This window comes from Podarcis liolepis (assembly GCF_965112155.1).
Source record: "Podarcis liolepis genome assembly, chromosome: 5".
In the NCBI taxonomy this organism is placed as follows: Eukaryota; Metazoa; Chordata; class Lepidosauria; order Squamata; family Lacertidae; genus Podarcis; species Podarcis liolepis.
The window spans coordinates 86380081-86395464 of record NC_139556.1 but is presented as its reverse complement, the minus strand read 5'-3'; the positions used below and the strand labels follow the sequence as shown (position 1 = coordinate 86395464).

Sequence of the window (15384 nt, the reverse complement as noted above, 5' to 3'; positions counted from 1 at the left end):
CTATGTAGCGTGTCTTAGCAATGTTTATGTTCTTGCATGTTTTGATGTGTTGCTTCTGAAATTACCAAGAGACATTGCCTACTTTGTTTTTTGACATATTGTTTTCCTAATTTAAATTGCAGATCTGGGACTTCAACGGACATTGTCACCATAAGCTCAATGCCGGAAGAGACCGAGCAGTTGAAATCTCCCAGATCATGGTGCTAAGCTGGACTATATTAGTTCTGGGCTGGGACAGGTACTGTGTAAATATCACGCCACAATGTTGGAGAATGTGCAAATTGGAAAAGTGTACTTTTTTTTGCTTCCATTTCTGGAGATAACATCAACTAATGCTTATCTCTCCAGGCTGTCACACCAATTCAAGGGCTGTTCGATAACTGAATCCAAGAACAGATTTAGCAGTGTCTGTGTGTCATCTGAGAAAGGATGTGATATTCACAGGTGCAGCGTAGCAGGAAAGGATCTCATCTGTCTTGATCAGGGACACCATTTTAGATTTCCTTGAGGGGGAGTGGGGAAGTGAGCCTTTCCAAAAGGTTCTATGGGAAATGTCCTTGGATGTAGTCAAGACTAAATTGCACAACAACAACAAAGTGTTTTAGAAAGGTTTTTTTTAACCTGTTACTAAAGCAACCTTTCCATCCTGGTGCCTTCCATATGTTTTGGATTCCAACTCCCATCAGCCCCAATTGGCATAGCCAGGATGCTGGGAGTTGTGGTCTGAAATCTGAAGGGCACCAGATTGGGAGAGCCTGAATTATAGCAAAGTGTGTAATCCAATCTCCCTTTTTTATTTAAACGCAGGGATATAGTCCTCCTGCTAATGCATGCCTAGTGTGATATTTTGTGAGCAGGAAAGACCACAACAGTGATAAAGAACCTGGTTTGCATGAAAAAGATCTCAGGCTCAGTCCTTGGCATCCTGTCCTTGGGATCCTGGCAAATCCTGTTTCCAGTTAAGGGTCATGGGAAACACTATTTCCCAAGACCCCCATGTCCCTCTACCCATTCCACAGGCCCAACAACCTGGTTTGCATGCAGAAGGTCTCAGGCTCAGTCCTTGGCATCCTTTATAAGGATCCAGGCAAATACTATTTCCAGTTAAGGGTCATGGGAAACGCTATTTCCCAAGACCCCCATGTCCCTCTACCCATTCCACAGGCCCAACAACCTGGTTTGCATGCAGAAGGTCTCAGGCTCAGTCCTTGGCATCCTTTATAAGGATCCTGGCAAATACTATTTCCAGTTAAGGGTCATGGGAAATGCTATTTCCCAAGACCCCCTGTCCCGCTACCCATTCCACAGGCCCAACAACCCTAGATCCCCAATGCTGGCTATTAAAAAAAAGTGATGCAAGGGCAAACAAATGTCACATCTACTGTAGCCATTGTGGTGGAAGAGCATTACAGTCCTTTCGTCTATACCACACAGATGGATTGTTAACCTGTTTTCCTCTTCTAAAAGTGACCCAACACAGAGAAGCTTAATTCCCTTCAGGTAGCCCAGTTCTCTGAAGGCCTGATGAGTGCATGAACTGGTATTCTGTGTTGGGTGGGGCGGCAACCAATTTCATGACTCTCAAACGTGTCCTAGTTGAGCCCTTGTGGGATTACTCTCAAGTGTAATATTCTAGCACTGCTTTATTTGGTGAGTTCTTTACTTTAAAAAAGTTCTTCTTTTTGTTTTCTGCTGGAGGTAGAGAAAGCCATTAAAATTGTTTAAAGATCCTGGCAGGGAGGGGATGAGCTATATATTTCCTCCACCAAGATGTTCTGCAAAAAAATAATGGCAGGACTTAATTAGAAACCCTTCTGTCCATAAATTTGAAAACTTAGACAACACTCAAAGGCTGCTTCCTCTACAGAGGCAGAGGCTCATTGCTGTTGTTCACTTTAAAATTATGTGGAGGGTCTGGAAATTAGGGTGAGATGAATTGCTTTTTGTGCATATTTCTTTTCCTTTGAAATTATTTTTCTACAGGTCCAGAATCTTCCTCCCTTCCCCCAGTCTCTCTCTCTCTCCCCCACCTACAAATTCTCACTTGCTATAGTGGAAAATAGCTTAGATGAAGACTGTCAGAGAATTCCGACATAAGCAGAAGCAGGAATGGAAATTGCTAATATTTTTTTTTTAATCCGTTCCATGTCCAAAATGGAAATCAGTACAACAGATATTAGTATTTGCTGTTGCTGCCTTTAGTTCCAGAACAATATGTAATTGATTGCCTCTCTCCCATTTGCGTTCTGCTTCCTTTACAAGGAAATTAATGAGGTGGAATAAGAGGATGGTGATAGAACTTACATAATAAATTATGTACATTATGTAATTTCGCCACAGTTGGCAGAGAGATAAATAACATAGTGTTTGGCAGAAGTTGAACTGCAGTAGAACAGAAACAGTGCTGCATGCAATTAACACAGTGCTGAACAGGAAATGATTCCTTCTTACATCCCTAGCTTTGGGCCCAGAGACCAAAATTCTCCTTTCCCATCACCTCTTTCCCACTGCAGCATATTTTGTCCCCCACTAAAAAGCCAGTTCTGATAGCCAGGCACCCTTCAGCAAGTTTTGAGCTGTAGCTATGAACAAATCTGTCAATTTTGATTTCTGTCATTTTTCCAGTCTTAGGTTCATTCCTCCATGTTTCTTCATCAGTTCACATTTTTTAAAATTGAATAAGTCCTCATGAAAATCTATCAGCATCTGAGAGCTCATTTATTGTCATACATACATTTTTGCCTAATAAAACACTTTTTTGTATGTTATTTTCATTAATATATGCCTTTTTATACATACTTCCCCCCATTGTGCACATTTTTCTGGACATTGCTTCTCTGGGAAACTGCACTTCAAAATTTGGAGAAGTGCAAATTTCTCAGGATGGCTGCATTTCAGTTCATTTCTTGTTTGGGGAAGTTTGAATATGCAAAGTGAACCAAATTCCCCTCCCTAATGGGATATTGTGGAGAAGAAGCTTTAGAAGGTAGAGCGTGAAAACCAGAGTCTCTCTATTCCTCTGTCCCCCACACATACACACATATTAACAAAATATTGTGGAAGAGGTTCTTTGTAGCCAAGTCAGTGCTATTTACAGAACCAACATTATGAGACAACAGAGCTTAGAAAGCCAAGGTTGCCTCCATTTATTTTACAAAGTCTGTGTAGCTGCTAGTTACCCAAACAGAAAGGTTATCACTGAGGTCTATACCTTACCTTAGTCACATGATAATTGATTGTGCTTATCGTTTGATAAAGTGGATGCATGGAATGGCTCTCATCAGTTATTATGGGTTATTGGGCTGGCCAGTTACCGAACAGATGCCGCACTGATAGGTGATGACTATCAAGTGTCTTCTATCACCTGTGCATAAATTGAAGATCATCCTTCCTTTGCTTTTCTCCGCCGAAGGGTACTGCATTCATCTGATAAAGCAGCTCTCTTCATAGCAATTAGCTACTTACTCCACACCACCAAACGATCACACAATGGTTGCACTTGTTGAACATGACACTGGGAATCGGCTCAAAACAGGGACAAAGTAAAACACTGTTCAAAGATTTAAATGTACTTTGAAACTGTAAGTGGTGGGCCGTCCCTATCATTGGGAAAAGTGTGGCAGCCACCACAGGTGGCAGAAGCCAGGGGCAGGGGAGCAGCAACAAAAAAGGCAGTGCTGTGTGTGCCACATGGTCTGCCCGGCACATCCTCAGCCAATCTCTTGCCCTCAGGTGTGGTGGAGGACATGACAACATTAAAGAAATATTTTTCTGGTCAGCATCTGTTATGTGTATTGGAGGGGGGCACCATCTTGTCACCTCAGGCAGCAAAATGTCTTGGCCTGGCCCTGGTAGCTGGTATCTTGTAGCCATGAACTTTCATTAGGCAAAATTCTGCTTCATCCAATAAAGGAAGCGGACTGAGAAGGAGGCTAGTGCAGCAAATAGGGATGTCAGAGAATTCTGGCAGAAACAGGAGCGGAAATTGCCCCATTACTCACCCATTTCCAGAGCAAAAATCAGTTCAGCAATGGGATTCACGTTCATTGTTGCTGCTGCTTTCATTCTCCAAATGGTTTGTAATTGCCCCTAATTTGGGGGGGGGGGCAAATGCTTTCAGCCTGTAATTGGTATGTAAACCCACCCATTTGCATTATGCTTCTTTGCATTTACATGCAAAAAGAAAGTTAAATCCCTGTGATTTACAAAATTAATTATGTAAGTGGTATAATTCTGTCAAAGTGGAGATTGAGGCGAATAACGTAGTTTTGGGCAGAAGGCGAACTGCAACAGAGGTGAAACAGTGCTGCATGTGATGAATACAGGGTGGAATGGAAAACGATGCCTTCTTATACCCCTTGCAGTAAGTACAGTGATTGGAAATTTATTTTGTTCTGTCACAGGCGTGGGCTGGCCAGTAATCACATAGTTCAAAGATGTAGTTAACTGTTAGCAAAAATACAGTCTCCACAGTCTTGGTTGAGGGTCAGGCCTAATGAGCAGAGCAGCTCATTTCCCATTGACTTTCCTCCGTGAAAATCAGTTGCCAAGACTGAAAGTTTCCACTCCTCACATCCATTTAAGTTCCCTCATCTCCAGGATTTCCCCAAAACAATTGGAGACAGTGCCTACGTGCAGCCAACCTCTTCTTCACCCTTTTCATGCCTCCTCTGGTTCTGAGAGACAAAGCAGGAGGGAAGCTTGTAGCAGCAGGAAGGGGAGACACCTGTGAGTCTTCGCCAGATGACTCATCTCTGCCTCTTGGCCTTCTTCCACCCACTCTCCTGCTTCAGCTTCTACCTCTGATTCTTGACCTCCGTCTGCCACAGACTCTCCCTGCTCTTCTTGTTACCTCCTCAGCTTCTGTCCTCTTCCTAGTCCTCTCCTTCTTCTCCCTGTACCATTTACCATTGTCCCACCACTTCCTGGGCTCTGAGCCTTCTTCCATTGGTGGTTCTCCAGCTGGTTTCTCCCACCATCCCTCTGCATCCAACCAGTTCATGACACTAACTCTCCCTGCACTCCCATGCTCTGCTGGCAAGTACTCCTGCCAGAGGTCCCACTCCTTTAAACAGATCCAGTGCTTTTTTCTGGGGGGGGGGAATGCAGGGGTACGCATACCCATAAACATTTTGTGAATCTAACAGGAGAAGAAACTAAACATTTTAAATTTTTAAGTTTCTTCTCTAGCACGGTGAATCGTCAGTTCTGTTGAATAGCATGGTGAATTGTCAGTTCAATGTTGAATAGCATGGTGAATTGTCAGTTGCTACCCCTCATTTCCTGTCCCTGTGTTTCCTGACTCTCAGACGGAAGCGAGCGTTTAATGTGTGAAGTAGGAGTTGGAATCTACCACGGTGATTGGTCAGTTTCATTGTTACCACCTCCGATGGCGGCTTCATTTCCTTTCCCGGTGATTTTCTTGAGTTAAAATGAGAGTACCCCTAAACATTTTTTAAGAAAAAAAGAGGACTGAACAGATATCTCATGGGTGGGTTTGCAATTGAAGAGTTGAGCAGTGTTTCTCAAGGCTATGGAGTCAATCTGGGGGCTTCTAGTTGCTGACCACAAGTATAGAGGAACAGAGGCGCAAAGACTCCAAACAGCAAAAGTAAGAAGGAAAGATAATGAGGATGCAAAGAACACATCCTGGTAAGTGCTAAAAATAAAGACACTACATAATCTAAATCATCAGTTCATGAATATTAAACCTGAAGGAAGTGCACAAACAAGTGGGAAGCGGTCTTTTTATAGGGAAGAGACTGGTGGGTGATGTGTAGAGTTACTGCTGCCATTGCTCATTAGTCTCTATCTGATTCCAGACATGACACATTTGTGTGCACTTTCTGTTTCTCTGAATGTCCCATCCAACGTCTTCTGCCTAATTGGAAGATGCACAAGTTGTCCGTCCATCATGAACTTGAACATCTTTTAAAGGATGAGAGGGGAGAACGAAAGCGGGCAAATGAGCTGCGAAACGCAGTGGGACAGGAAGTGTGAGGCACTTACGGTTATGCTATTAAAAATTCATAATAAGTAAACAAGGCGCCTAGAGGTTTTCAGTCTTTAAAATCTCCTGTAGCATAGCGTGAGTGCGTGATGATATCAAAATCTGGGTTTTCTCCCCTCGAGCCTGTTCTGTCTGATACTGCTCAGCTGTGGACCCTGGCTTCTCCTCATTTCTTCTGAGCAAATTCTATTGGCACGGGAAATAAAAAATCAATGTAAATATGCTTAAACAGAATGGAAAATGGGGGCAGCGCTGGTTGCTCTACAAAGCCTGCTTTAGTCAGGATAAGTGTTGTGGTTTTATAAACTATAGATTAGGCAGGATTAAGGGGATAGAGCCTCTGCTTGCTGATCTCTACTCTCTCAGCAGAGTGACCAAAAAAAATCCTTATTTCAAGGTACTGTTCTTTTTCTGCAAGCCCTTAGTTCCAGGGGGGAAATACCGGTACATCCTGAATATGACTCTGAGGTAACCAAGGCAGGAGAGCGTGAACGCCTTATCCATATTCTATTGCATTCAGACACAGCAAATTAACTCTGTGCTGTCTCTTAGAGACAAATCAGCCCCCCGCCCCCCAGTCCTATGTCTCTCTCTTCCCTTGGGCTAGGATGGGGATTGAGAACTTCAACTTTGTTTGAAACAGGGAAGTCTTCAACAGGCACCCAGAAAGACAACAGAGATGTAGGATGTGCAAAAGGTCGAAATTTCAACAAGTAGGGGCCGCTGATTCTGATACCACACAGGATACTTTCTAATTAGGCGGTATCTGCAGAATACCCTCGCCTGCAGAGGGTATCCTCTTTGAGGGACGCGGGTGGCACTGTGGTCTAAACCACTGAGCCTCTTGGACTTGCGATTGGAAGGTTGGTGGTTCGAATCCCTGCGATGGAGTGCAGCGACAGAGCATAATGCCTGCGCTGCCCAGAGTGGGTGTGCTCCCGAGGGGGGAGTGACACGGAGGGTGCACTCCCACGCGCCACAGTTCAGGGTAGGAGAGGGGCGGGGAAGCTGCTGCTCACTCTTCTTCTGTTCTCCGCAGCCGGCTCAGACATGATCCGGCAATGGAGCTGTTGCGGCTGGGTGCGCCACGCCATGGCTGAGGAGGGCTGCTCTCTGCCGCCGGGTCAGAAGAGCTGCTACCGCCGGGCACGAGGTGTGCAGCCCACTCACCTGCCATTTTGTCACCCCTTCAGTCATGACACCTGGGGCTCACCGCACTCACCACACCCCCTTCCTACACCTCTGATGGAGTGAGCTCCCGTTGCTTTGTCCCAGCTCCTGCCAACCTAGCAGTTTGAAAGCACACCAGTGCAAGTACAGTGGTACCTCAGGTTACATACGCTTCAGGTTACAGACGCTTCAGGTTACAGACTCTGCTAACCCAGAAATAGTACCTCCGCTAACCCAAAAATAGTACCTCGAGTTAAGAACTTTGCTTCAGGATGAGAACAGAAATCGTGCTCCGGGGGCGGGGCAGCAGCGGGAGGCCCCATTAGCTAAAGTGGTGCTTCAGGTTAAGAACAGTTTCAGGTTAAGAATGGACCTCCAGAACAAATTAAGTACTTAACCCAAGGTACCACTGTAGATAAAAAGGTACCGCTGTGGTGGGAAGGTAAACAGCATTTCCAATCACTCTGGTTTCCGTTATGGTGTCCCGTTGCTTCAGAAGCGGTTTAGTCATGCTGGCCATATGACCCAGAAAGCTGTCTGTGGAAAAACGCCGGCTCCCTCGGCATGAAAGTGAGATGAGTACCACAACCCCATAGTCGGCTTTGACTGGACTTAACCACCCAGGGGTCCTTTACCTTTACCTTACCCTGCAGGATACTGTCTCACTGTCTCCCGCAGAAGGTATCTTCTTTGAGCATCCTCTCAAGGGCTCCAGGGAGAGTCTCCTCACAAGCCAGTGGTGCAGCAGGGCTTTTGTCGAGGCTCTTCGAGGTTTCTGGCACCACGCATGGACATGCATGACTTGAACACATGTAAATTGGGGTGGGGGTACCTGTATAAGCTTTTTTAGGTATCCTGGGTCCCAAGTTGTATGAAGCTTTACCAGCATCTTGAAGTTTGCCCACCAACCGGATGGTTTTAGAAGAGAATTAGACAAATTCATGGAAGATAAGGCTGTTTGGTTGGCCACTGTGTGAACAGGATGCTTGACAATGGAAACTATGGGAAGGATGTTCCCTACACCAGCTCCAGAGCTGGCATAGACTTATCTCTGCTTTGATGAATATTATTGTTGTTGTTTAGTCGTTTAGTCATGTCCGACTCTTCGTGACCCCATGGACCAGAGCACGCCAGGCACTCCTGTCTTCCACTGCCTCCTGCAGTTTGGTCAAACTCATGTTAGTAGCTTCGAGAACACTATCCAACCATCTCGTCCTCTGTCGTCCCCTTCACCTTGTGCCCTCCATCTTTCCCAACATCAGGGTCTTTTCCAGGGAGTCTTCTCTTCTCATGAGGTGGCCAAAGTACTGGAGCCTCAGCTTCAGGATCTGTCCTTCCAGTGAGCGCTCAGGGCTGATTTCCTTCAGAATGGAGAGGTTTGATCTTCTTGCAGTCCATGGGACTCTCAAGACTCTCCTCCAGCACCATAATTCAAAAGCATCCATTCTTCGGCGATCAGCCTTCTTTATGGTCCAGCTCTCACTTCCATACATCACTACTGGGAAAACCATAGCTTTAACTATACAGACCTTTGTTGGCAAGGTGATGTCTCTGCTTTTTAAGATGCTGTCTAGGTTTGACGAATATTAGAGGGCTGGAAAGGTCCAACTTGGCATGCCGTCAAGCTAGGGCCACAGAGGTTTCCATAGGAGTAAGGAGGGGATCTACAAGGTCAGGTCTCCCACTCTAAGTGTGGACCTCTCTCTGCACTCTTGGGGAGAGAGATCAGCTCTGGGCCTGGGTGCCTGGGACACTCTCCCAGAGACTATGGGATGCCAGGGCTTAGGTTCCTGAATGTAGGTATAATGTAACCACATTTTATGGTGTGTAAGAATCAGTAAACTGTGGCAATTGGGTCTCCTGTGGAGAGTTGTGGAATCACTTGGGGTGGGGGAGGGAAATAGATTCAAAACCTTTCAGATTTTGTACTTTCGCAGAACATTTTCCAGTTCTCGCTGGGTATATTGGATTTGCCCCCCAGAGTATTGTGCCAGTCAGGCTTCTATGAGGTCTGTCTCCCTTTTTCTCCCTGAAGGAATAATTCATAAGGGATTGCCTCAGGGCAGAGGTGTTCTCTGTTTGCGCAGACTTGAAAAGCAGAACCACCTCAGACTGGCTACATGCAGTTTAGAAGCAGAGCTCCCCGTAACATTGATCTAAAAATATATTTCCTAACCCTCTTTTGACTTTGAAGTCAAGCACATTTAAATAGGTATTTTTGGAAATAAAAAAAGACACAGGAATACGGAAGACTGCTGGTGATGGGCGAATGGACCACTGAAAGTGTGGGAAGGGGGAATTGCTCCCATTGTCTCTGCATTCTGGTGTGAATTAAATAGCCTTGCTAGGTCCCAAGTTTTGGGGTTCAATTTGAAGGCGTCAGGGTGGCAAGTTTAAATCTCAGCACCCGTCAGTCTCAAATTACTCATTTTTGACACCTTGATATAGGGTTTTTTGCAACAGGATGATTTTTTAAAAACACTACTTATCCTGAAATAGAAAACATTGACATGAGAGGCTCGCTCCACCTCTTCAGTATTTTCACAAGTTTTCCATCTTTCCAGGAATGGAAAGTTGGGAAGAAATACTTCCAAATGAAGAAAGGCTTTACAATGACATTTTTGATTTGGAGGTCCAGATCCAGATTGGGAACCTGGTGTGTATGGAGTTTGGGGAAACCTTTTGAGCTGTGCTGCAGTTAGCAACCATGGGGGCTTTGATCGGACTGGAGACTACAATAGGAGACAATTTTTTATTTTATTTACTTGTTCCATAAAATTCTTATACCACTTTATTGTAACCCCCCCCCCAAAGCAGTTCTAATCTCTACACCAGCATCCTAATCCCCACAAACATAGGCTGTGTGGTACAGTGGTTGGAGTATGGTCAAACCTCGGTTGTCGAATGTTGTTGTCAGTTGTTCCGAAACGTTCGACAATGGAAAACTGAAAGCAGAAGCCTCAATACAACAGGGAAACTCAAAACAGAAGCTGCATAGCATGTTCACCTTCCGAAAATCATTTGAAAACCAGAGCAGTTATTTCCGCGTTATCGGCTTTCGGGAGCCAAAATGGAGCTGTTCGAGAACCGAGGTTTGACTCTATTGGACTAGCACTTGGGAGACCAGCATTCAAATTCCCAGTCAGCCATGAAGCTCTCAAGGTTTGCGCAACTTGGAGAAAAAGGAACTCCTTTCTCACTGAGCTCCATGGAGGAAAAGGTGGGAGATAAATGTGGTAGATAAATAAAAATAAATATATTAGAATACATTCACACTAAAACGCGGAAGACTTTTTATGAGACTATCTTTTAAAAAAGCAAATTGATGTGGAAATATGGAGAATTTAATTTTAGATTGGAAAAATGAGAAACGGAGAGAAACCAAATTTGACAGATTCACCCATCCCTATTATTATCCTCTGTGTTGTGTTCGTGGTTGTTAAAAAACCCCAAACCTGTGTACTTCTTGGGTTTCTTAAGAACTCCACACTTACTCTTCTCTCTTTTTGATTCTGCTCATCCCCTCCAATGCAGATTTTAATTAGGAAAAAAAAGGTGGGGGAGAAATCAACACTGCGGCTCGTCATAACACTGCCGTGAGAAGACTAGCACAATAATTATCCCCCTTGTCTATTAGTACGGTCGGAAACAATGCGCATTGCACTGGAGACAGCTTTGCCATTATGTTTTGGCAGCGAGGAAGTATGATTGAACTATAATAGGCGAAGGATGAGAAAATCCCAGAATGACACTTACAATGCAGTTTCTATAACAATGCCTGATACAGAAAGGGGGAGAAATAGAAACAAATGATTAAAATATTCCATTTCATGTTGCGAAGATATGTATCAATGTGCTATATTTTCTTTGCTTGAGGGTTAGTCACCCCCTCCCTTTTTTTTGATTACTGGCTCTCTTTCCAAAGTTTGGGGGATTTCACACAAATTGCTTTATTTGAATAAGGAGAGATGAGAATGGAGGATGAGATAGGCACAGAGACCAGGAGGTTGGAGGGGGATGGAGATCCTAAATTAGATGTGCTCTGCTGTGTCGTGATGACACCGCAGAGAAAAACAGACGCTGGTATTTGAAGGGCATTGACATCTTGACTCAGACACTCAAGATGTCAAGTTTCCTTTGAAAAAGTCAACAGCATGACCCACTGTTTATCATCTCATTTACCTCCTCCGAGGGCAGGGTTCTTGGGCCTCCCCATTTGTCCAGGCAACAACCTTGTGGGGTTTGTTTGGCTAAGAAATGGCCCCAGGTCACCTTATTAGCTCGATGACCAAGTGAAGATTTGGACCCTGGACTCACTGGTCCTGATCCAGCACTCTAAACACTATGGTGCACTAAATTCATACTCAGGGAGTGTGAGTAGCCTGCCCATGGCACTCTGGGAGATATGTGGGTCTGCAGGATGGCTCTGTAGCCCAGCAGGTGAATCTTTTCCAGCTTGAGAGCCAAATTCCCTTGTGGGACCAGAGACAAGAGTGGGCGGACCAATGGATGCAAATTTTACCCTTTGTGCCTTTGTGCCATAGGCTGGTTTCTACACACTCACATACATATGCCCCCCATCCATTGTTAGAATTCAAGGGTGCATTCCAGCCAAGCAAAAAATCTCAAGGAGGGTGCAAAGCAGGGCAAGAAGTGAGCATAGCTTGGGAAGTGTGTGTGTGTGTGTGTGTGTGTGTGTGTGTGTGTGGCATGAGGAGAGCCCCAGGTGACTGCATCTGGCATGAAGTTCTCTATCTCTGCTCTATAGGAGAGGCAGGTGGGTGCTATGAGAAATGCATTGTCAAAGCAGGCCTGGCCCATGGATGAGGCAAAGTGGCCTCGGTCCTGTATACCTGAAGGAGCGTCTCCACCCCCATCATCCAGCCTGGACACTGAGGTCCAGCGCCGAGGGCCTTCTGGCGGTTCCCTCGCTGCGAGAAGTGAGGTTGCAGGGAACCAGGCAGAGGGCCTTCTTGGTAGTGGCGCCTGCCCTGTGGAACGCCCTCCCAGCAGATGTCAAGGCAATAAACAACGATTTTACTTTGAAAAGACAACTGAAGGCCGCCCTGTTTAGGGAAGTTTTTCATGTCTGATGCCGTATTGTTTTTAATATTCGGTTGGAAGCCACCCAGAGTGGTTGGGGAAACCCAGCCACATGGGCGGGGTATAAATAATAAATATTATTAGTAGTATTATAAGGTGAGGCACCTGCCCTGAGTGCTGGAAGCCCAAGAGGCAATGCCCATGCAGGCAGTGGCACCAGTTTCCGGTGAGGACTCACAGAGCGTACGAGATTTCAGTGAGATCTTGTGAGATCTTGTGCTTTGCAGGCACTGCCACACAACACAGATGAGAGAGGCATGGTGTCACCAGTGGTATGGCAATGGGGGGGGGGACAGCAGTGGGAGGGATGTAGCATGTTCTGGTTTTGAAATGGGACACACCTCCCCTGTGTCAAGGACTCAAAGAGTGGCATGCTATGGGGATATCCCTTCCACCAGCATATCATCCAACTTTTGAAGAACCCAAACTGGGATGTACATCTTTTCGCATGCACTCCTGGGTGAGTCACATGACCCGCACCTTGCTCTTGCCCTCCCAAAAGTGCTTTTTCTGGGGGGGGGGGGTAAGAGCACAGCACAAGAGTGTGTGAGATTGTGGCACCCAAGATAGCTGCCATGGTCACGTGTGAAAAAATGTCCCATTTCCCCCCGGAGCATTTGGCAGGTTTGCGCCAGAGTGTGCATGTAGATTATTGCCTGTCTGTTAATATCTCAGAAACAAGAGTAGGGGATGAATGTTCTGGGCTGGGGACTTTTCATAATGCACTGAGCCTCCCCCGTAGCTAGTAGAGGTATTATGCGCGATATGCAGATTTGCTTAGTTAAAATTGTTTTCACAAGTGACAGAATTTGACTCTACTGGGCATGGCATTTGCTTCACTATTGCACCCTCACCCCCGGCCATGCAACTGTGTGCAGATTTGACAATAGGCATGGGAGAAGGTGCAATGCAGTAAAGGAGGCTCTTGAGCAGCGATGGGGAACTACCGAGTTTTTTGCTTTATAAGATTCACTTTTCCCCTCCTAAAAAGTAAGGGGAAATGTGTGTGCGTCTTATGGAGTGAATGCCAGAACAGCATTCATGCTTTCCCTGCGCAGCGATCCCTCTTGCCGTTCTGGCTGCTGAGATTCAGGATATTTTTTTTCTTGTTTTCCTCCTCCAAAAACTAGGTGCGTCTTGTGGTCTGGTGCATCTTATAGAGTGAAAAATACGGTATACCTCTCTAGCAACCATCATCCCTGACCATTGATCATGGGCCTAATGGGATTTGGATTCCAACAGCTGTTGCAAACCCAAAGGTTCCCCATCCCTGCTCTAGGTGAGAGCTTCCTGCCCCTACAATTAGTTATGATTCTTGGGTGCTAAAGCAAAAGTGTCTTCCCTTTATAGGTTCCTTTGCTATGCAAATTGCAAAGCTCATACCAGCCCTGGGGAATAAATTAGTCTGCAGTTCTGGATATCTGTTAACTATGTGGACCTGTATATGCACAGGCTGTGTCTCCGTCTCACTTCTGCTGATCAGTGGGAAACCCTGTTGAGATTCAGGCTTGGTTTCTTTGACACTCCCCATTTCCAAACTTTTCTCTATATACGCTTGAGGACTAGCACTTTTACCTTTGGAATAAATAAAACATTTCCGCTCCTCTGGAATCCGTCTTCTGCTGCAGGCACCTGAACCTGAGGGATAAACACAGAGCCTCAGCTTGGAAAATGAATTGTGACTTTGGAGTTCACTCAGGCTGCTTTGTTTGCTCTTGTCTTTCTCGTTAGGACAATTACTGTCTTCCGCCTGAGCAGCTTGACTCAGTTTCTGGTTCAGCCTTCAGAATGGAAAGGAGGAGCTTGGCACCAGGACGACATCTTATGTGCGGCGTTTCTGCCCCCGCAGACTCTAGTTACAGGTAGTGGAACGTTTATTGCCCAATAGATCATCCTGAGATTAGCAGTTGGGTCCGCCATCATCTATACGCATGGCTAGAGATGATCCTGCCCAGCCTGGCTTAGCTACTCAGCTCTTGGCAGAGCTGAATTACTTACAAGACACAGACAAATGACATCTTTTAAGAAGCAGACAAAGAAAGTGTGTCATCAAGTGTGTCATGATGGGATTGATACTCCACCTCCTCCTCCTCTGCATGGGATTGGGCAGGGAAAGCTCCTACCAAGTCAGTGGAATGAGATTCATAGAAGATGCCCAGGTGGGTCTGGATGTTGCCAGAGAAGATCAAGAGAGAGGTGTGGGACCCCTTTTTGCTCAGGCTGAAGCGTTTTCCTAACTTGGAATGAGCATAGGTCAGGGGTTCCCAACCTGTGGCCCATGGAGGCCGTTTAACCGGCCCATGAGCTGCCCTTGAACTGAGCCGCCCACTCGGCGAGTCCCTGCGCACTGCGCTAAAACCAGCATGGCGCGGGGACTCTCTTCTGCTGCTCCAGAAATCACTTTTGCCCATGCCCAGACATCGGAAATCACGTCCGCACATGTCTGTGGTGCTGGAAATCGCTTCTGTGCATGCCCATGTGCAGGCGCGATTTTCGGCATCTGAGCATGTGCAGAAGCGATTTTCGATGCCGCAGACATGGATCTCTGCGGGACCTCCACAGGAGTGATCCAGCCCATGCCCAGTAAGCCTTGCTGACTGCTGGCTTAGGTTTTGTCACATGGCTTATTGACATTCAATAAGTTTGGATCAGGTCTAGTTGAACATTCTTATAGTCAATGGTGGTGGAGAGCAATCAAAACTCTCCACCAATGGTTGGTTGATAAGGGAAAATGGGGTACTGCCCCACCAACCTCAGTGTGCATTCAGCGCTGCCTCACCCTGCTTGCCAGGCATACAACCAGATGAGGGGGCAACCTTGGATGCAGAGTCCTAGTTTCCACCTTGTAGAACTTTGCAACGGGGAGGAGGAAGGAAAAACTCGAATTAGCTGGCCCCACCTGTCATTGGCTCTGAATCCAGCTACTGTTGGACTCCTGGACTTCTGCCCTACCAATCACAGTGAGCACTAGCCCCCACTGCTCTCTGCTTGACAACCCACAATTTTGGGGTGCCCAGTTTAGTGTTACTACAATGTGCCTACCCTCCCCCCTCAGGCCCATAGGTTCTCTCTTTCCCCTCATTCGTGGTGTGGCTGTGAGA

At 46.0% G+C, this 15384-nt stretch overlaps 1 protein-coding gene across 1 annotated transcript in view; it reads left to right on the top strand.

The window, feature by feature from the left end:
• Positions 1-15384, top strand: part of WDR49 (WD repeat domain 49) — a 95979-nt gene that overhangs the window by 49559 nt on the left and 31036 nt on the right. The window contains exons 10-11 of the mRNA XM_083503969.1: positions 123-238; positions 14015-14145. Of these exons, the coding sequence (XP_083360095.1) occupies positions 123-238; positions 14015-14145 (247 nt within the window). The remainder of the gene's footprint in view (positions 1-122; positions 239-14014; positions 14146-15384) is intronic.